General features: G+C 40.0%; 1 protein-coding gene across 5 annotated transcripts in view; it reads left to right on the forward strand.

Moving 5' to 3' along the window:
- Positions 1-5,526: 5,526 nt before the first annotated feature.
- The window catches only part of C4H5orf34 (chromosome 4 C5orf34 homolog), a 38,513-nt gene continuing 21,571 nt past the window's right edge, over positions 5,527-22,468 (forward strand). The window contains exons 1-7 of one of the 5 annotated variants that reach the window (XR_012001260.1): positions 9,916-9,958; positions 10,051-10,209; positions 10,357-10,591; positions 10,750-10,839; positions 13,431-14,077; positions 17,234-17,332; positions 18,834-18,957. Coding sequence is in view for 1 of the 5 variants with exons in the window: in XM_072756964.1 (XP_072613065.1) it covers positions 10,397-10,591; positions 10,750-10,839; positions 13,431-14,077; positions 17,234-17,332; positions 18,834-18,957 (1,155 nt within the window). In the remaining 4 variants the exon portion in view is untranslated. Of the gene's footprint in view, positions 5,884-9,915; positions 9,959-10,050; positions 10,210-10,356; positions 10,592-10,749; positions 10,840-13,430; positions 14,078-17,233; positions 17,333-18,833; positions 18,958-22,468 lie in introns of those variants that run through there. The other 4 variants (XR_012001259.1, XR_012001261.1, XR_012001258.1 and 1 more) reach the window with 4 other exon arrangements.

Consider the following 22,468-nt stretch of genomic DNA (forward strand, 5'->3'; position numbering starts at 1 on the left):
GTTTTTGGAGTGGTATCCTGATATTTTAAAGAATTTCTGTGGAACTTATATGCGATGTCATAAAGTGTTTGAAATCAAACTGCTAGGATAGAGATCCTATTCAATATGTTGAGGAAGAATTTAGTAACAAGTCTACTTGGAAAAATTAACATATAAAACATTAACGTTTAGATTCCTTATTGTAAAAGGGGAACAACAGATATAATTGGGGTTTTGAAAACTTGTAGTAGGATTTTTTTTTTCCCCTCCCATAACAGCTCCTGTAATGTGGATAATTATCTTAATCTGCAGTTCTCCAAAGACTGCTCATTGTAATCTTGGGAATGAGGCGGGGAAGGGGTGTAGGGAAGAGGCAGTACATTAGACCAGGGGCCAAGTACATAATAACTGAATATCCTTTAAGCTTCTAGTGGTTGCTTTGTGAATAACCTTCCAGCTTTGTTCACTAGCTCATTGTCACCAACCACTGCTATACTTGCCAGCTACCAACAGGATCATTATGTGTTCCACTTACTAGTACTGCTTAAATAACCACCCAGATTTAGTGTCTTCAAACAATAAGCATTTTATTCTCCTGGGTTCTGTGGTTTAGGGATTTGAGCCAGGCACAGGTTTTTTCCATTCTGCAGTATTGGCCTCAGCTGGGAAAACTAAGAACTGGAGGTAGTTCAAATGGCTGCTAGCTGTAATCATCTGGAGTCTTCACTCAGTGGCTTCTGACTGGGCCCAGATGACTTGAAGCTATCACTTGGCCAGACCCACATACACATGGCCTGTCCGTGTGGCCTGGACTTTGAGAGGGAGCATTGTAGAAGACTCAGGAAGAAGCTGCATACAGCATTAACTTCTTACAGTCTTGGTTCTTTTATTTAATTTTTATTTATGATAGTCACAGAGAGAGAGAGACAGAGGCAGAGACACAGGCAGAGGGAGAAGCAGGCTCCAATGCACCGGGAGCCCGACGTGGGATTCGATCCTGGGTCTCCAGGATCGTGCCCTGGGCCAAAGGCAGGCGCTAAACCGCTGCGCCACCCAGGGATCCCTACAGTCTTGGTTCTAAGTGAGTCGCTAAAGCCATATCAAATAGGAAGCCATCAAGAAGTGTGTGGTTAGGTTTTAAAACTGAAAGGAAGAGCTGACCCTGTGCTACAACAATTGACCGTATATTCAACAGAAACACGGGTCCTAAGTCTCTTGTAAGGATTAATAGTACAAGTCTCCAGTGAGCAAGAACTAAAGGTGCTAGTGCAGATCATGGGCTTGTGTTCTGGTAACAATGTACAAATATTGGTTTGTATAAAATCTGGCACATGTCATCAACTCTGACCTGTCTTTACATTATCGGTGTCCTTCTAGCCAAAGACTACCATGTGTACCTAAACAGGCTGGACTTAGTACTTTTGCACTAAAGTAGAATACACATATGGGGAACTGTGGACTGTGTCAGTAAGATGGTATTAGAACCTATTATAGGATTTTGGTTTTGGATAATTAGAGGGTCTAAGAAAATGGAGGCTCACTCTAGATTGGAATGACAATCCTATGATTAGGTATTTCATTAAATCTTATCTATTAAAAAAAATCTTATCTATAGAACAGATGGATCTGGAGGAAGTTCTCATTTAAGAAATTTGTCAATGTTTAGCAAGAGAAGACAAGACTTGGTATGAAAGTAAAAACTGTTCAGGACTGAAAATCAGCTCTCAATGGAAAAAAAAAAAAGTACCCTTGCTGTTAATCTGTTTGGGAGGACACACACAGGTAAAGCTAATTGCAAAGTTAACAGGTCCCATTTTTCCCAAAGTCATGCAATTTATAAACTGCCATCATGACCCTTTTGTATGTCCACAGCTTCGTTGTCTTCAGACCTGCTTTACTAACACATCCATCTATTGCTGGAGGCACCCAATTCCTAAACTGCCCTCACCTCCTAACAGCACCTAGTCTCCAGTTCCTAGTTCATTCCTGCTTCAGAAGCAGCATCCAACTCAGAACAGGTATCTGTATCCCTTTCCTTAGAATCTCTTCAGAATCCTTCAGAAATCCAAATTTTACCAAGGTTGATGGCCGCCTCCCCCTTGTGTAGCATGTTACTAATGTTTCCTCTGGAGTTTGTTCCATTGCTTACAAGTCAATAAATTTGATTTTGTCAGACTGCAAGCTTTAGCCTGGTGGTGTGTGACTGACTAGACTTTAGTAGGTATAAATAATTTTGGGTCGTGTATACTAGTCATGTATTGTGTCAGCCTGGCTAAACACCAACCCTGGATGGACTGGTGCTTCATCCAGGCGGCTGGAGGTCGTGTTTCTGGTGAGTTTGTACCAGTGTAAATCCATAATTGCCACCTAAGCTATCAGCACTGCCAATAATCTTCCTGTTTATTTCCTTGTTTATTTCAGACTCTTCACTCTATTTGTTCGTCATCTCCTAATGACTTGTTTCACAGAAGAAATCAGGCAAACATGCGCAAATGCATCTGCATTCATTTCATCCACCCCTCTTGTACAGGAAGTATCCCTCCTGTTAAAAGCCAATCATTCCATATGTGCTTGAATCCCATGCCATCTCTTTCTCATGAGCTCTGTTGTTAACTTGGTCTGTATTTTTTTTTTTTTTTTTAATCTCTCCATTGGCCCTTTGCACGAGCTGTTGAACATGTCATTCCTCTCATCAGGAGAAATCTGGGTCTCCCATTTCTCTCCAACTACAGTTCTAGCTATGCTTCCTAGCCAGATTTTTCAAATATCCCATTTTTGTTTTCTATTTCCTTCCTATTTGCTCTTCAGACCTATAGCTTCTGCTGCCACTATATACAACAGCCCTTGTTGTAGAGCCACCAATGACATTTATGCCACTAAATCCAATAGACTTGATTCTTTAGCTTGTCAGACAGTATCTGATACTATCAAGGGATACCAAAATTGAAAACTTCTAGGCATTTGGAATAGAATAGCCTTTCTAGCTTTACCCTATTCCTTATAGTTTGTAGGATTCTCTTAGCTAATCTGTAAGTATTGGTGTTCCTCCAAGCTCAGTCAATATTTTCTTTTCATGTCACTATATCCTTGGGCTATTTAATCCTCTCATAAAGCTTCAGTTAGCACCTGTGGACACTGACCTCCAGATTTGTTTCTAATCTGTTTCCCTTTGCTAACTTGTTTCTGTTAGGATGACTCATAAAATTGAAGTCCTGCTGTTACTCAAATTTTCTTGGGTCTGTGCTATAGCATTGCCACCTGTCCACTTGCTCCAACCAGAACTCATGGAACTGTTTTCAACTCCTGTTCAGTCATCTCCAAGACTATTGAATTGATCTAAATATTTCTAAATATTCCATCCTCATTGTCTAATCTTGAGTCTGAAATCCCATCTTGTTGCTTTTTCAAGACTTCTGGGCTCCCCACATCTGTTCTTGCATCCTACAATCCATTCTTCACTCATCCGTTTGAGGGATCTTAAGTACAAATAGAATCACAAAACCCCTTTGTAGTAGACAGTTTACAGATAGGTGCTTAGTCATTAGGAAAAAGGTGAGAACAGGATAGGATCTAAGTTAGCACTGTGTAATACAAATTGATGTTACTGATCAACGAAAATGGCATCTGAGGGTGCCTTTATTACATTTCACATAAGATGAGGTCAGTTTGTTTATCAGACTTTCAAAAATGGAGATGAATTTAATGAGTTAGGTTTCTTCCCATTCCTTGATGCTGCCACTGTTGCTTAAAAAGCCCCTGATTATCAGGACGCCTGGGTGGCTCAGTGGTTGAGTGCCTTTGGCTCAGGGTGTGATCCCGGGGTCCTGGGATCGAGCTTCCTGCTTAGAGGCTGCTTCTCCCTCTGCCTCTCTCTGTGTGTCTCTCATGAATAAATAATATCCTAAAGCCCCTGATTATCAACAATAGCCAAACTATGGAGAGAGCCCAAATGTCCATTGACTGATGAATGGATAAAGAAATGTGTGTATATACAATGGAATGTTACTCAACCATCAAAAAGAATGAAATAAAAAAAATTAAATCTTGCTATTTGCAATGATGTGGATGGAGCTAGAGTGTATTATGCTAAGTGAAATTAGAGAAAGAAATTACCATATGATATCACTTGTGGAATTTAAAACAGAAAACATGAACCTCGGGGAAGTGGAAATAGGAAAAAAGGGGAGGAGGAGAGAGGGAAACAAGCCTTAAGAGACTCTTAAGGATAGAGAACAAACTGAGGGGTAATGGAGGGTGGTGGGCAGGGAATGGGCTAGATGGGTGACAGGTATTCAGGAGGGCATTTGTGATGAGCGCTGGGTCTTGTATAGAAGTGATGAATCACTGAATTCTCCAGAACCAGTATTGCACTGTATGTTAACTAAAAAAAAAAAAATTTTAAGCCCTTGTAATAGTTTACCATTGCTTTTATTTTAAGATTTTATTTATTTATTAATGAGACACATAGAGAGGCAGAGACACAGGCAGAGGGAGCAGCAGACTCCATGCAGGGAGCCCGACGTGGGACTGGATCCCAGGTCTCCAGGATCAGGCCCTGGGCTGAAGGCGGCGCTAAACCGCTGAGCCACCCGGGCTGCCCCAAACTGGCCTTTTTAAGGACCTTTGGGGCTCAAGGCCTTAACACAGGCTATTACCTCTGCTTGAAACACTTTTCTCACACTGTACCTGGCTAATACTTCTTTACCCTTTGGATTTCGGCGGAGATACTTCCTCAGCTTCGGGTGTGTCGGCTCCATGCTCTCACAGGCCTCTGTATTTCAGTTTAGGAACACTCAATCCCTACTGTGTGGGACGCCTGGGTGGCGCGGTGGTTGAACCTCTGCCTTCGGCTCAGGGCGTGATGCCAGGTCCTGGGATCGAGTCCCACGTCGGGCTCCCTGCCGGGAGCCTGCTTCTCCTGTCTCTGCCTCTCTGTGGGTGTCTCTCATGAATAAATAAATTTAAAATATTTTTAAAAACCCACTACTGTAATCAAATTATCGTCCACTTCCCTTCCGGTTTAGCTCCAGCCCCCATCCCCGACCCTGGGTCTCACTCCCGCTTTATCCCCAGGGTGCCCAGCACATAGTAAGTTCCCCATAAATACTTAATGACAATAAATCTAGCAGACATGCTAGTTGCTATTTTAGAAAAAAAAAGGGGGGGGAGCAGATACATAGTTGATACCAAATTAGGAAGACTGCTTTATCTTTAGCCAAGTTTTTGTTTGGTTGGGGTTTTTCTACAGCTCTATTAAGGTATAATTGTCTAGATTATTTAAATAAGCATTACTCTCCTAAAATCCACTCAGCGGTTAGCTCTCGGCTGAGCTGCCGGATGCCGGTGCTGACGGGACGAATCACAACCAGGTCGGACAGGTCCCAACTCGAGCATCGGAAGTAAAATTTGCCAAATAGGAAGCAACCACATTCAGGACTGGGAACGCCCTCCTCCCGTACTTCCGGTCCCGCCCCTCGCCAGGAGCGCGACGGAGATTGGCTCCCGGAGCGGAGGCCGCGGACTGGGCGGGACTTCCGGTCTTTCTCCGGGGAGGGAAGACGCTTCCCCGGGGCGCGGGAAGATTTGAACCGCCGCCGGTTTCCTGCGCTTCCTCTGCGGGCTCGGAGCCGGCGCCGCCGCTCTCTCCCGCTGCCTTGACACCACGGACGTCTCGGCCAAGACGCTCTCTCTGTGGCCTTGTTCCTCTGCGGTGGTGATTGTTTTCTCCCGTCAAGAAACATCACTTTTTGGTAATTTGTCAAATTCTAGAAACGTCCCTGGAGAAGCAGTCGTGGGCAGGCTTCAAGCACTTTGGCAAATTAAAGGGGCCGTTGATTGGCCTCGTCTCCACGACTTTTCCTCTCCGGACTGCCGTGTGAGCCCAGGACGTTGCTGGTTGTTTTGGTGAGGTTTTTTCTGTAACTAGATACTGCCCTTTTGAAAAATGAATTCCCACTGATGTCAAGTACAGACTTGTGGCTTTCGATCGTTAAACACCGTAATGGACAGGGTGGCGAAACAGGAATAAAACAGATGAAGCTGAAGTGTGGGATAGAATCAGGTTATTTTTATTTTTATTTTTTATGATATGCCTGGAACTCTAGCTATTCCACTGTTTCTCGTGTCTGCCTGTTATTTAAATAAATAACAATTATATCTCAGTAACTTTTTTTTTTTTATTAAAAACTTGACCAAACATAGAGACCTTTTCCCAGTTGGCAATCAGAAAATACAAGTTTTCCAACCTGTTTTTCCTGAGATAGCAAGTAGACAGCTGAGATTTATATATGTATGCGTGTATGCAATATAAATACATTTATTGCTATACTTATTGCATGTGAAATGAACAAAACACATAAACAAGTGATGTAAAGTGGAAGGTTGCCTATAGCAGCAATACTATTTGTTTGAAGATTTTATTTGAGAGGGAGAGGAACAGAGAGAGAGAGAGGGAAGCTGCGTTCTCCCTGCTGAGCAGGGAACCTGATCCCTGGATGCTGGGATCAGGACCTGAGAGAAAGGCAAACAACTGAGCCACCCAGGCGCCCCCTCCTGTAACAGCAATGGAAATGGAGAGGGAAGAAACTGGAAGGTCCCAGATAGTTGCAGAAATGGAGGGGATAGTTGATGGACTGAAATGGAAAAGGAGCCAGGCTCATAAGAGAAACCTATGAAATCAACAAGACACCTTACAGGAGTGTGGAGGAAAACAGAGTGAAAAGTCAAGTATTACTAACTGTGAAATGCCATTAACTCAAATTGCAAATTGAGGAGGAGCAGGAATTTTGAGATCCACTTATTCTTTCATCATTAAATATTTATTGCACTCTTATTATTTGCTAAGTATTGTTTTTAAATGCCAGGGATACTACTGTAAATAAGACAGATGAGGTCTCTGGTGCTATTGAGTGTATGTCTTACTGGAAAAAGACAAGCGAGGAAATAAATAGAATTAGTTTTGATAGTGATGGATGCCGTGAGTAAAAAAGATTAAATGGGTGAAAAGTGATTGGGAAGTGGCAGGGAAGAACTTTAATTGAGATGATCAAGTCGGGCCTTTGAGGAAATGATATTTAAGCTTTAAATACTCAGCCATGTGATAAACAAGAGAAAGAACATGGTAGGCAGAAAGAACAGCACAAAGGTTCTGAGATAGGAAACAGCTTGTTTTAAAGACATTAAAAAGGCAAGTGTAGCTAAAGTGTCCTGAACAAGGAAAAGAGTGATGGCATTTGGATAGGAAGATGAGACCAGATTGTATGGCTGTTATAGGTCATGGTTAGGAATTTTATTTAAGCGCAAAATGATAGATTGTGAACCAGGATGCAATAGATCTTTTTTTTTTTCTTAAAGATTTTATTTATTTATTCATCAGAGACACAGGCAGAGGGAGAAGCAGGCTCTGCAGGGAGTCCAATGTAGGACTCGATCCCAGGACCCCGGGATCATGACCTGAGCCGAAGGCAGATGCTCAACCACTGAGCCACCCAGGTGCTCCTATCTCATTTTATTTTAAAAGATCCCTCTGGCTACTGTTATGTAGACTGGACTTGAGGGAAACAAGAGTGAAAGTGAAATTAGGAGATGTTACAGAAGTCTACTTTGATGAGACTGATGATGTGCCATTTTAGTCATGTTGATTGAGTTTGATTTATCTGTGGGACAAGGACATAAAGAGAGGTCTAGTAGGCTTCTTAAAGTTCTGGGGAGAGGTCAGGTGAATTTGGAAGCTTTCTAGAGAGGGGAAATAAATAAAATTGTGTGAATCTCCTTAGGAGAAACCATATGGTTTAATGTTTACTTATATTCTGATATATTGTATAGGCCAGTCATATGCAGTTGATTACATACATTGAAAGGGGGTAAGGGGACACCTGGCTGGCTCAGCAGTTGAGCGTCTGCCTTCAGCTCAGGGCGCGATCCTGGAGTCTCGGGATTGAGTCTGACATTGAGCTCCCTGTGAGGAGCCTGCTTCTCCCTCTACCTGTGTCTCTGCCCCTCTCTCTCTGTCTCTCATGAATAAATAAATAAATCTTAAAAAAAAAAAAAAGGAAGGAAGGAAGAAAGGGGGTAAGATTTTTTTAAAAAGCAATAGTGGGCATATAAACAACACGAGTGTATATAGTATGAAGAGATGAAATGGAGACTAAGTTCAGGTCTTAAATCTTTGATTTAAGAGAATGGTGAAAAAGAATGACCACACTAAACACAGAGGTGGGAGCGCCTAGCTGGCTCAGTCAGTAAAGCATGTGATTCCTGATTTCAGGATCATGAGTTCAAGCCCTACATTGGGTGTGGAGTCTTAATAAAAGGCAGAAGAAAAGAGAGTTTAGTACAGAGGAAGGTATACAACACTATCACAGAGTGAGTAGTTTAGTAGGATGAAGACTGAAGCTATTGGGTGTAGGAAAACATTGGTGACTGTGGTGAAACAATTTCAGTAGAAATGTAGAGGAAAGGGACACCTGGGTGGCTCAGTGGTTTAGCATCTGCCTTTGGCTCTGGGCGTGATCCTGGAATCCTGGGATTGAGTCTCCCATCAGGCTCTCTGCGAGGAGCCTGCTTCTCCCTCTGCCTATGTCTCTGCTTCTCTCTGTGTCTCTGTCTCCCATGAATAAATAAATAAAATCTTAAAAAAAAAAAAAAAAAAGGAAATGTAGAGGAAAGCCTGGATTGCAATGGGTTGAAGACAGATGAGAGAGAAAGTAGACAATGAGTGGAAACTATATCTGAGAAAGTTTTTGGTAGGCAAGAAGGGTAAACTGGAGAAGTTACTTTTTTTCTGTCAGGTGAAAGTTATCACCCGAGTAGTAGGAGATAATGTCCTAGAAGGGGATGGGTTAGTGTTTAGAAAGGAAAATCTTAGAAAGGATGACGTCCTAGGAGCACCTGAGTGGCTCAATTGGTTGAGCATCCAACTCTTGGTTTCAGCTAATGTTGTGATCTCAGGTTGTGAGATGGAGCCCTACATTGGGCTCCACACTCAGTGGGGAGTCTGCTTGAAGATTTTCTCCCTCTGCCCCTCCACTTACCCTCTTTCTTTCTCTCTAATAATCTTTTTTTTTTTTTTTTTTTTTTAAAAAGGATGATGTTCTAGTTGGAGATGGCTAAGTGTCAGAGGATGGTGTTGGTGTTAGAAAGGAATCATAAGGGGATGCCTGGGTGGCTCAGCGGTTTAGCGCCTGCCTTTGGCCCAGGGCACAATCCTGGGTTCCCGGGATCGAGTCCCACGTCAGGCTCCCGGCATGGAGCCTGCCGCTCCCTCTGCTTGTGTCTCTGCCTCTCTCTATATATATATATCTATCATGAATAAATAAAATCTTAAAAAAAAAAAAAAGAAAGGAATCATAAGATTTATTGAGCACCTACAAAGCAACATTGCAATACTGGCACTGGCATGTGTGTTGTCTGGTTCAATCTTTGCAACAATTCTGTTACTATGCCCCATTTTACAAATAAAGAAACAAACAACCTGAGGCATTTAGCTAATAAGTAGTGGGAGTATGAATGGAACTCAACCCTCTGATTCCCCTTCAGTCATCCCTAAATGGAAAGCATAGGTGAAAACAGTTTAGAGGTGGGGAAGAAGAAATTGAATTCATTGAAATACGAGTGAATCTAAGACATTAGACTAGAAGATTAATTAACTTGCTCAGTCATGACATAGAACTACTTCCTTAATGTCAGACTAGGGACAAAAATCCAGGTATTGGGATTTCATTTTCAGTGTTCTTTTTTCTCAGTCCTAATAGTTACTTTTGGCCTGCCTTTTGCATGTATTACAAACAATTCTGTATTCTTATCACAAAAGATGGAATTTGCTTGTATGAAATGACTTAACTGAGCATATAATTTACAAAAATTAAACTTCAGGAGAATTACAGCTATTAAATTATAAAGGCAGTTATAATTTGATGGGCTTTCTTCTTCTTCTAGGTTATCTTCCCACATTGGAGTAAAGCCCTGGGGGTTAATCAAGGTATTCTGTTAAGGTTGTTAATTTCAGATCATTTAAAAGTATGTAGTAAAATAATCACTTAATTTTTTTTTTTTTTTTTTTTTTAATTTTAGAGAGAACATGGAGGAGCAGAGAAGGAGGAAAAGGGAGGGTATAATCTCAAGTAGGCTCTGGGCTGAGCGAGGAGCCCAATGTGGGGCTCGATTTTGACCCTGAGATCACAACCTGAGCCAAAACCAAGAGTCAGATGCTTAACCAACTGAGCCACCCAGGTACCCCAATAATCACTTTTCCTCAAACAAAAATAAGTGCAAGGGGAATATGTCTTGCTTATGTTCTTAGAAAATGCATCCATTTTTTATGATAGAACTTTTGTACACAAGAACTATTTGTGCTATGCTATTTCCTATTTCCTTCAGTCTTTACCTTGTGAAGGACGTCTTATCCGTAGTCCCAGTCATGGCAGCTGAAGTACGAATGGTACTTTATGAAGATGATTCAGTGCAAGTGCAATACGTTGATGGTTCCAGACTGCAGCTTTCTCCATGTGGCTCTGAATTTTTATTTGAAAAGGCACCTCCTGTTTCAGCACATCCTTTAGAACAACCAGAAAGAATTCGTCAAAGGACACACTTTGTTATTAGCACTTACCGAGTAAGTAAAGGTGACACAAAAACAATTCTGATACGAGAATATTGTTGAGGTAGTCTGATTATGGAAAGTAATTAATATTCCAGATTACTGTCAATTTAAATTGATTTCTCACATTATTTTACATATTTTGAGGTTATGTTTTGTATTTCTTTTTGTAGGAGCAACTACAGCGAGCCCTAGATTTTCGAAATTCTTTTGCTGTTTGCCCTTTTTTATCTGAAAGCATCATACCTTCTGAAAGGAAAAAGGTAATTTTTTAAAAGCTTTTTTTTATAAGTAATATTTTGAGGAGAAGTAATTAGAAACAGGTAGTTTCATATGTAATCTTTTTCTTCATGACACTTGGGAATACACACGTTGTTATAGAATACATAGGCTTATATTTTTTTCACCAGACTAGGGTGTTCTGGTCCAGTATATATTGACTGAGACTCAGGAGGTACATAGTTCATCTTTCTACCATTTTCTTTGTAGCCAAAGCACCTACTCAGAATTTTTCAGATTGGTGACTTGATTCTCAGGGGTATGAGAATTAAGAAATTATGTGGCCATTTTCAGTAATTGATGTGCAGTTCATGTGCAGTAGAGATGCGTAATTACTTACAGGTATATACTTTTTTTTTGCTTATGTTCTATTTTGAACTTTTATGAATAATAATAATGATAGCTATCACTTATTGAGGACTTATTATGTGCCAATAACTAGGAATGATATTAAAAATATTTAATAACACCAGTCAGAATGTCTGTCCAGCCAGTCAGAACACGTGTATTGGTTAGATATGAGGCCCTTTTTACAGATAAGGGAACTAAATCTCAGAGAGTTTACCTAACCTTCTTCATGGATGTTTTCTAAATGGTAGTCAGGATTTGAACCCAGTCTAGCTGACTCTGAAGACTATGTCTTTTAGCCACTTTCTGCTACCATCATGATGGGAAAGAAGCCAAGAAAAATTGTAAGCTGTAACTTAGTCTATAGGGATAGTTTATCACTATCTTTCGAGAAACTTTATTCATTGAAACTGCATAGTTTGCTGCTGATGCTGTCGAATGATTATTAGATAATCCAATTCTGGAATGGAGAACTTTCTTAACAGACCATCCTTACAAGCCAGATTTGCCATCAGTGAACACTACTAACATCTATATACATAAAGGGCACTGTAAGTTTAAGAGGCTTTCTTGACACTAGTTTTTGTAAATTTAAGATTTTATATAAATGTAAGCGGAAATGTTTACCTATTGGCAAGATCAATTGATTAAAAGACTGTTAAAAAAAAAAGACTGTTACATGATACCTACTGTTTTTATCTTCCATGAAGAGATGCAACAAGCACTGGTACCTGTTACAAGTCTATTTGCAATTGGTCAAGATCAGTTTACCTTTGAGTAATTCAGTTTGGTTTGTTTTTTAGGTTTATTTATTTATGAGTGAGTGAGTGAGAGAGCATGCTGCACAAGTGAAGGAGGGGCAGAGGGAGAGGGAGAGAGTCTCAAGCAGACTCCCCACTAAGCGCAGAGCCCAACACAGGGCTCACCACCCTGAGATCATGACCTGAGCAGACACCGAGTCTGTTGCTCAACTGACTGAGCCACCCAGGCACCCCTAGTAATTCAGTTTTTTTAAATATTGCCCTTTAAGCTACCTGGAATTTGTTTAGTGTATTAGGTATGCCAAGTGCTACCTAGGATAGGTACTTTATACATGTTGTCTTATTTTAGTCTATTTGATAGCCCTTTGAGATAGCGTTTCCCACATGCTATTCAGTAATTCCAGTACCATTTCTTGTCATTCTCCCATTCCCTCCTTGTTTTGAAAAACTTATGTTATCACATGTAATGTCTTAAGATATGGTTGATTCTGTTTCCTTATTATCTGAAATGAAATGCTCTGTCAATGATTTTTATGCTAGTTCCATACAATTGAGGTTATGATTGCTTTTAATAGAATGCATTGTGGTTGTTTGTAGTGTTGTTTGTACACTGTAGTGCTGGTTTTCCCTCATTTTTTCTTTTTCAAGGTAATCTTTTGAGCAGGGCTAAAAAATCTATCTCTGATTCATTGTACTTTTTTTTTGTGGGCAATAAAACAAAGTTTATTGGTCATTATACATTTGTTTTTTGTGTTTTTGTTTTTTTGGGTTTTTAAAAAGACTTTATTTACTCATGAGAGAACAGAGAGAGAGAGAGAGAGAGAGGCAGAAACACAGTCAGAGGGAGAAGCAAGTCCCATGCAGGGAGCTCGATGTGGGACCCATCCTGAGACTCCAGGATCACACTCTGGGCTGAAGGCAGGGGCTAAGTTGCTGAGCCACCCAGACGTCCCGGTCATTGTACATTTGAAACAAAAATATATCTAACACTAAATATAGTCAGGATCATTTTTTTTCTTCTCTCTCATTCTTTTTTTTTTTTTAAGATTTTATTTATTTATTCATGAGAGTCACAGAGAGAGAAGCAGAGACATAGGCAGAGGGAAAAGCAGGCTCCATGCAGGGAGCCCAATGTGGGACTCAATCCCAGGACTCCAGGATCATATCCTGAGCTGAAGGCAGACGCTCAGCTGCTGAGCCTCCCAGGTGTCCCTTTTCTCTCCTTCTTTATCTGTGTGTATGTGTGTGTGTATTTTATATCTCTCTCTGAGATAATCTTAACAGTATCAAATCTTCTGTGGAAAAATATATATAGGCCAACACCTTGCTCTCTATTTTTCATTCTTTTTAGGTAGTAAAACACAAAACTTCAGGAGTTTTCTTACACAATTTGTAAGCATCAAATGTACAGAAACATTGGACTACTAACAAAATACTCCCCATCTCTCTTTCTCCCCTCAACTCAGCGTATTTTCATTGACTTCTCAGAAGTGAGATGGCCCAGTGGCGACACTGATGATGGCATGATATGTATGCAGAGTGGCACCGTGAAGATATCATCGTTAGATGGGCACGCATACCTTTGCCTGCCCAGATTGCAGCATGAATTTATAGTACATTTTTTGTGTAAAGTAAGCCAGAAGCCAGACTCATCTGTAGTATTGTCAGAAAAGAAGAATCAAGCCAGAAAGGATAAACTAGTTGAAAAAGCAGGCAAAATTTGTACATATGTAAGTTTATCAAGACAGAGACTGAAGAATAAAGAAAATGAGCTCTATTGTCAGATCACGAAATCCAAGGAACCTTTAGAGAAGAAGAGCTGTGTAAATGGAGCCGAAGGGAAGGAGGATGCACCTCTTCCTAGTACACAACACACATGTGTATATACGTGGGTGAAGCAGTGCTGGCCTGTGGCCTCCTGTCCAGAGGAATGGAGATATCCTTTGTCTCTAGCACTTCGTTTTCATAATAAAATCAGCAGCATGTCTGGAATTGATGCAGATATCACCCAGAGTAGAACTTTAACTTCTGATATTTCAGAGGAAAGAGGAAAAGAGGTTTCTGTTCTTCCCAGGGCCCTGTTACTCAGCTGTCCTGTCCCCCACCTACACAGGTAATGGAAGAATGGCTTTTTTTTTTTTTTTTTTTGGTCATAAAGCTCTTGTTTCTCAGTCATCTGCTACCATTCAGGTTTTTTTTTTTTTTTTTAAAGATTTTATTTATTCATTCATGAGAGACAGAGAAAGTGATGGGGCAGAGACACAGGCAGAGGGAGAAAGCAGGCTCCATGCAGGGAGCCTGACGTGGGACTCGATCCCGGGGTTGCAGGATCACGCCCCGGACTGAAGGCGGCACTAAACCGCTGAGCCACCTGGGCTGCCCATCTGCTATCATTCGTAAGAAAAGTTCATTCAGTGATCCAAAACTCTGCTAATAACCGAGAGTAAATAATTTCCCTAGCCAATGTGTCACTTATGTTTCTTACTCTGTGCCCAAGCGTTAAGTGTTGATGGGAGGCTGACTGGACACTACATACTTTGTAAAACACAGAGGCTCTAGGGATGACAGAGACACAGTCCCTGCTTTCTAGGCGCTTAGACTCCACAAAGGACACTGTCACTGAATAGATTATTAAAGTTTGGTAAGTGATGGCACAGGGTGCTGGTGGTGAGCACAGAGGAGCATCAGCTGCCACTCCGTGGAGTCCGTCACATTGGTTGCTGGAGCATGGATCTGACTAGTTTATGATCATGGGTTCTTTTCTTTCATACCTAGCCTGAGGCCATTACTATCTTTGGTTTGCTGACTCTAAATCTAATCACTGAATTTTTTTTTCTTTTTTTGGAAACTAAATGTTACAATTTATTACGTCTACATGATTACAGACATTGCAGGGCAGGGTGGGTACACAAGGCAAATAAAACAAACTCTTGTCCCATTTAACCAGATGCAGCATTTTGGCAGTTTTATGATAATATAGGTAGACCTAATTAATTGACTTGGGCTGAAAGCTGGGAATAGCAAATCTCTGCAGTTTAGGATCTTCCATTGTCACTCCAAGGATCTTAATTCCTAAACTATACTATGAGCTCTGAAATGGTGTGTACTGCAACATTCTTCAAGCTTTCATACCTTCATCAGAAATCTGACACCTTTTCTTAAGGCTAGGAACTCTTAAGGCTGTCTTCCTCTTGGCTAACCCAGTCCACCAGCAATCTTAAAAGTTGTTATATAAAAATAAAACTGTCCCCCAAGCACTGATTAAAACTGTTGTGCTGGAATCCCTTTTCAGAGCCTTAGCTCCCTGAGAGAAGAGAGATCCTAACCAGTTGCTTCCATGAATAATAATAACCCTAGTACAATGTACTTAATGTCTTTTGAAGCAAACTCAAGAGGTCAGGCAACCCTGATCATCCTGACAAGTTTATCAGTATTTACACATAAGGGATATTTAAAGCTGATCCTAGACCAAGTATTGCACCCATAATCCCAAGAAATCATTCAGTTTTAGCAGGTGAGGTTCCTGCAAGATGCCATAGCACAAGTGAGAAATCATCTCAGAGCAAAGAGTGATGGTTCATCATCTTTTATAAGTGAGAGGAAATCAAGGAGAAAAGAAAACTCCCTCCTAAACTCATCAATTGATGGCTATTTTCATGGCCTTAATTGATGAAATCCAGTGTCCTCAATTTCCTGATTGGAGGAGTCTATTTTCAAGGTGACTGTCAAGTTCAAGAAGAGTTCAGGCTTTTCTTTGCCATGGCCCATGAATTCCAGTCCTTCAATGGGAATCTCCTTCTCCTTTATTGCTTTCTGAACACACTGCTGATAGCGCTTGAAGAGGTCGGTGCACGGGTCTCCGGAGCCATCCCCCTTAAGACACTTCTCGGCAAATCAGCGATTGAAGCACTGGTCGTACTCGCGCTTCATGTCAGTGCAGGCCTCCCCTACACTATTCCTAATCACTGAAAATTTTTGAAAAAAGCGGTAAACATGGAGAGGTTTCTGGAGGCCAGCTAGAAGCCTTTTCCCTCTACTAAGAGGTGAATGGTTCCATGAACTTCTATAAGTAGTACAATAGTAATGGTAAGAGCTGCCACAGAGTGTTTATGTGCCAGGCACCTCAGTACTTCACCTACTAGATTATCATAGAAATTCCATGAGGTAAGTAATTGTTATTGCCCCACTTGGTAGAAGAAGGTTAAATAACCTGAGCAGAGTCACATAACGAGTGCTTGTAGAATTGGGCTTTGATCCCAGGTAGTCTCTGAGTATATATTTATTATTTAAAGCAAAACCAGGGAGTGATTTTCAGGCTTGTCATGATTATCTAGTTAAAATCGGAAGTTCCAGTAATAGTACACATTGAAAGAGATTTAAGCTTCTAAATGAACAGTTTTCAATAATTTGCCACTAACTGTATATTAAAATCCCTTATCTTTAAATATGGCTAAGCAGGTCTTCCATTTTCTGATCTCTTCTTACATTGGTAGTCCTCAGCACTCTTGCCCTTGCTTTTTCTACTTTTGCTCAACTGGACTTTTTACAGTCTCTAGAATGCCTGTCCAAGCTCTGTTTCACCACCACACCTGCTCTTTTCCTCTGCCAGGAGCACTGCTGTATCTCAGCTCACTAATGTGTGCCCATTTCCAGGTCTCAGCATAAGCTTTTTCTACTTGGAGTGGTTATCCTCAAGTCCCCAGACAGGATTAGGTTCTACAATCCCACAGCATCCAGTAACTCTCCTCTCTTTGTGTTCAGTGTCTTCTATTTCACATCCCTGCTTGATAGGAATTTTCACTGACAGCAGTGACCTTGTCTTCTTTTTTCGGTGTTATATCCCCAGTGTGTGTGGCATAAATATTGCAGTGAATATTTGTCATTTGAATCCTAAATTTTGAAGATTAGTAAAACTAAAATGAATGAATAAATAAAGATTAGTAAAACTGTTAATTTGTATGATTGTGCTGAGATGGAATGGTGAGATTGTTAAACATACTGAGAAAATTCCATGGAAAAATAAGATTAGTGTTCAATTTCCTTCTTATACATTTATATTAATTTTTACTTTTCATTTGCACTTTTTTAAAATTCCATGGAAAAATAAGATTAGTGTTAATTTCCTTCTTACACATTTATATTTTTACTTTTCTTTGATCTAACAAGTAAGTAATAAATATTTTTCCAGTAGCCAGTATTTTATGGACTTCTCAAGGTAATAATTATGTCAAACAACCAGAAATAATAGCTTGTATTTTGTCCTCCACAGATGGGATTTTTGCGATTCACTTTCACAGAGACCGTTTGATGAAGAATATTCCTATCCTGAACTAGTAAAAGTGGTCTGGTACAAAGGCGTAACTTATCGGTAAGGCACTTGTGTTGGAGTTGGAGCTCTTTAGTGATGTCAGAGGGGAGGGGACTAGCCTTGCAGACAGACTCCCACAAAAGGACACAGTTTGGCCAGGGCCGTTGTTCTTCTATATAGTTCTAAATTTTACAGGTTTCAAAACTTACTTTTATTAGTACACATAGGGGTCTTGTGATTAATTCACAATAACCACATTCACAAGATTTTTGTGACAACTCCAGAGCCAATAAGGATTAGTTTTGCTAGTGAATGAAATACTCATGTCAGTTATTTATAGGATACCCCTTACAAGCATCAAGGGATCTAGTTGTCTGAATTAGTCACATCAAAATGTTGCCTGTTGAGCATGGACTTAGAGAAGATTAGAGGCTCATCTGTGTCTGCACTATTCCATTGAATTATCCCTACACCACCACAAAGTATACCTCTCTGGTGACTAGAATACTAATATTGGCTAGATTCAGGGTTTCACTATTATAAATAATGCTGGAGGAGCACTGCAACATTTTGTTCTTTAGGCTCTCCTTACATGAAAGCACATGCCCTCCTGACAATATTATATATGACAATATTATATATATATATATATTTTTTTTTAATTTTTATTTACTTATGATAGAGAGACAGAGAGGGAGGGGCAGAGACACAGGCAGAGAGAGAAGCAGGCTCCATGCACTGGGAGCCCGACGTGGGATTCGATCCCAGGTCTCCAGGATCGCGCCCTGGGCCAGAGGCAGGCGCCAAACCGCTGCGCCACCCAGGGATCCCCTATATATATATATTTTAAAGATTTTATTTATATTCATGAGAGACGCAGAGACATAGACGGAGAAGCAGACTCCTCGCAGGGAGCCCGATGTGGGACTCGATCCCCGGACCTGGATCATGCCCTGAGCCAAAGGCAGGCGCTAAACTCCTAAGCCACTCAAGCGTCTCTCTTCATATATTTTTCAAAAAAAAAACTGACGGCTGGAGTTTTTATACATTATATACCTAATACCTTGATTGTTTTTGGCTGCTTCAGGTATGATCAAGTCACCTTTTTTCCAGGATGGCTTCTTTTACACATGGCTAATCTCATTCATCAGCTATTGATTCTACTAGTTTCATTATTAAAGAATAAACTTATTTTCAGGTTCCGGAGTTTATTTAACTCCTTTGCAATGGGCATTTCTTTGGTTGGTGACTAGTATGTGCCAGCTACCATGATTGGCAGTGGGGATACCAGGATGACAAGATGCCTAACTTCCAGAAACTAGGCTTAGTTGTCAAAATAGCTACATTAGTCAATTCTATGTGTTCTTTTTTTTTTTTTTTTTTTTTTTTTAATTTAGCTGATTGGGTGGAAATTATCCATTTTTGCTGGATGGGCAAAATCCCATACTACTTTGCTTTTGCTTTTTTTTTTTTTTTTTTTTTTTTTTTTTGATTGCTCTCATTTATGTTTTAGTCTCAATTAGAAAAAAAACGTTTTTTAATGATTATTTTTCTTCCTTAGACTAACCCATAAAAATGTGAACTCAATAGAGATTTATCCTGGAGATGGATCTGTTTTCAAATCAGAGGGAGCTTATCTTGGGAAGTATTTTACATATTATTCCATTCAAGAAGGATCAGAAGAGGTAAGCTGACAATATCTTGGCTCAAGTAGATATTTGTATACAGCTGTTTCTTTTTCTTTTTTAAAGATTTTATTTGAGAGAGTGAGAGAGAGAGGATGAGCAGGGGGGAGAGGCAGAGGGAGATGGAGAAGCAGACTCTGCACGAGCAGGGAACCCAACTCTGGGCTCGATCCCAGGACCCTCAGAATCTTGACCTGAGCTGAAGGCAGACAATTAACCGACTGGGCCACCCAGGCACCCCTGTATATAGCTGTTTCGAAATAATTCTCAATATATATAGGAAATTCGATTTTTACCTAATATTGCTTGCTTACTACTATGCAGTCTGGAGAATTAATATAACCCTTTGCCAGCATTGTCCCAGTGATAGTAACCACCTTATTCTTACTGCATCCTCCTCCACTCTTCTGCCAGTTATTTGCCTAAGTAATCTGTGATTTTAATCACAAATTAATAAGTTTTAAGATTTTATTTTTAAGTGAGCTCCACACCCAAGGTGGAGCTCAAACTTACAACCCTGAGATCTAGAATCACACACTCTACTGACTGAGCCAGCCAGGCACCCCAATTTGTGTTTAAATCAGAAGTTAAATTTAAACATCTTATGTCATAGAATTGATCAATAAGGAAACACTAAAACCAGCAGCATTACTTTGAATCAGTATACCTATTTGAATTAATATATGCACATTAAAAGCACATTTCTTTTTTTCCCCCACCACGTAACTGTTTGCATATTTAAAATACCTCTTAACTCCTAAATCTTTATATATAACTAGAAAGTTGAACAAGGTGCACCTGGCTGGTACAATCGGTTAGGTGTCTGACTCTTGGTTTTGGCTTGGGCTGTGATCTCAGGGTCATGCAATTGAGCCCCGTGTTGGGTTCCACCCTGAGCATGGAGTCTGCTTGGGATTCCCTCTCCCCATGCCCCTCCCCACCCTCTGAAATAAATAAATATATTTTTTTAAAAAAAGAAAAAATTGACCAAGATTTTTCTCTGTTTTGAAAACAGTGAAATATAACATGATATATTTAACATTTCAGACCAAAATGTAATCATATGGCTATATTGTTAATGGTCTAAATTTGCTTGTTCCCAGTCTGACATTTGACATCCACCCTTAAGTAAGGATCACCATAGTGATCTGGCTTTGCTTTGCAGGCTGACACATTCCATATTACAGAGTGGAACTTTGAGTGATAAATTGTTTATCACTTGTTCTATCTATATTTCCCAGTGCCCTCTCTACTCCTTATTTATATTTTAAGTAAATCTCAAATATGTTTCCATTCATTACTGTTTTAGTGCCTATATATATATATATATATATATATATATATATATATAAACAGATTCCCCACTGGGTCTATTTGTAGAAAAGTATTCATTTATTTAATACATATTAATTGAACACTCCTAGGCAGAGTATCAGATACTCTGTCAAACACTGGGTAAGGTTGAAGGGTGCCTGCCTTCAAGGGTTCACAGCCTAGTAGTCAGATAGGCAAAGGAGCAAATGAAATAAGCGTGACCTACATTGTGTGTGTGTGTAGTGTATGAGACAGTTAAGTAAACAAATAGAGCGAGTATGCATACTTCTGCTGCTGACTGCTATGTATTGGGAGTTTGAAAATGTACAAGATAAATACAAGACATCTTCCTGGAGCTTCAGTTTTACTCAAAAGTGTCAGGAAGAAGAATGATAATTTTTTTCATAAAGATTTATTTTATTTATCTGAGGGAGAGAGAAAGAAAGCACAAGTGGGAGGGAGGGGAAAGGAAGAGAAAGAATAGACTCCCTCCTGAGCAGGGAACCCAAAGTGGAGCTCAATCCCAAGACCCTAAGATCATGACCTAAGCCAAAGGTAGATGCATAACCAACTGAGCCACTCGGATGCCCCCGGAATGATATGTTTGCCCCCGAAGCAAACATATCATGGAGGGAAAACATGAGCTTTGGGAGTAAAACAAAATGTCCAGACCAATTGTGCCTTTGTGGTCGACTGCTTTGGTCTTCACTCAGACCTCTGTGAGCAACACTCCACCTCTGTCCACTTGAGTGAAGAGATTTAGAAAAAAGTGGCTGTCTTTTCAGGATAAAATTGTTCTTACTTTAGCCCATACTTTAAAAATAAATTCCAGATGGATGAAAGGACTAAGTGTGAGAAACCAAACTTTCTTTCTTTTTTTTTTAATAATAAATTTATTTTTTATTGGTGTTCAAGAAACCAAACTTTCTTATTGTAAGTTTTCAAACATGTTAAATTTTAAATATTTAACTTCTCTTAAATTAGATAAAGCCAAAAAGACAAGCAAAAGCCTTCAAGAAAATATTCTACACTATAAGTTAGAATAGAAAGACAAAAAAAAAAAAAAACCCACCCAAAAACCTCTCATAGAAAAATGAGTAAAAAATAACAGTGGTCAAGCCATAGAAAATATAAATATATGTATTTATAAATATAAATATTTATATCATATAAATATAAATATAAATAACTCCTAATATTTGGAAACATGTCTAACCTTACTGCTTGCATCAAAGAAATTGATTAAAATAACATTTTTCATTCATTAAGTTATTGAAAGGTCGATAGTGTCTGCCATGGGCAAGGATGTGGTGGAAAGGATGCCTTCACAGTGCTGGCTGGAGTGTAAATTGATTCAGCGTTCATGAAGGACAATTTGATAATATCAAGTTAAATTGGCTAGAACTTCTGCCTCTAGGTATCTACCCTAGCAGAATGTTAGCACATATATACAAAGAAATATGTCCAAGGGTGTGGATTGTGGCATTGTTTGTAGTAGCAAAAAACTGGAGGCCATCTAAATGCTCATCAGTAGAGAAATGGTGAAATGAGATGTGTTATCAGATTATAGGGACATTGTGCAGCAGTTTAAAGGAATGAGGAAGATATTGATACATAGATTAAAAGATCTTCAAACACCATGAAAAAGGAAAGTTGCGGAAGAACGCGTACAGTGGTATCCTTTGTGTAAAGAACAAAAACAAACCCCAAACCCAGATATATTACTGTATATAATAAACATACAAATGCACAGGGGAATATCTGGGCAAATAAAAACCGAACTTAAGGGGCTCAATCAGCTTAAGTGTCTGACTCTTGATATTGGTTCAGGCCATGATCTCAGGATTGTGAGATTGAGCCAGGGGTTGGGCACCACTCTCAGCGGGGAGTCTGCTTAAGATTCTCCCTCTCCGTATTATGCTGAGTGAAGTAAGTCAATCGGAGAAGGACAAACAGTGTATGTTCTCATTCATTTGGGGAATATAAATAATAGTGAAAGGGAATATAAAGGAAGGGAAAAGAAATGTTGGGAAATATCAGGAAGGGAGACAGAACATAAAGACTCCTAACTCGGGGAAACGAACTAGGGGTGGTGGAAGGGGAGGAGGGCGGGTGTTGGAGGGGAGTGGGTGACGGGCACTGAGGTAGACACTTGACGGGATGAGCACTGGGTGTTTTTCTGTATGTTGGTAAATTG

The sequence above is a fragment of the Vulpes vulpes genome, chromosome 4, assembly GCF_048418805.1.
Source record: "Vulpes vulpes isolate BD-2025 chromosome 4, VulVul3, whole genome shotgun sequence".
NCBI classification, from domain to species: domain Eukaryota; kingdom Metazoa; phylum Chordata; class Mammalia; order Carnivora; family Canidae; genus Vulpes; species Vulpes vulpes.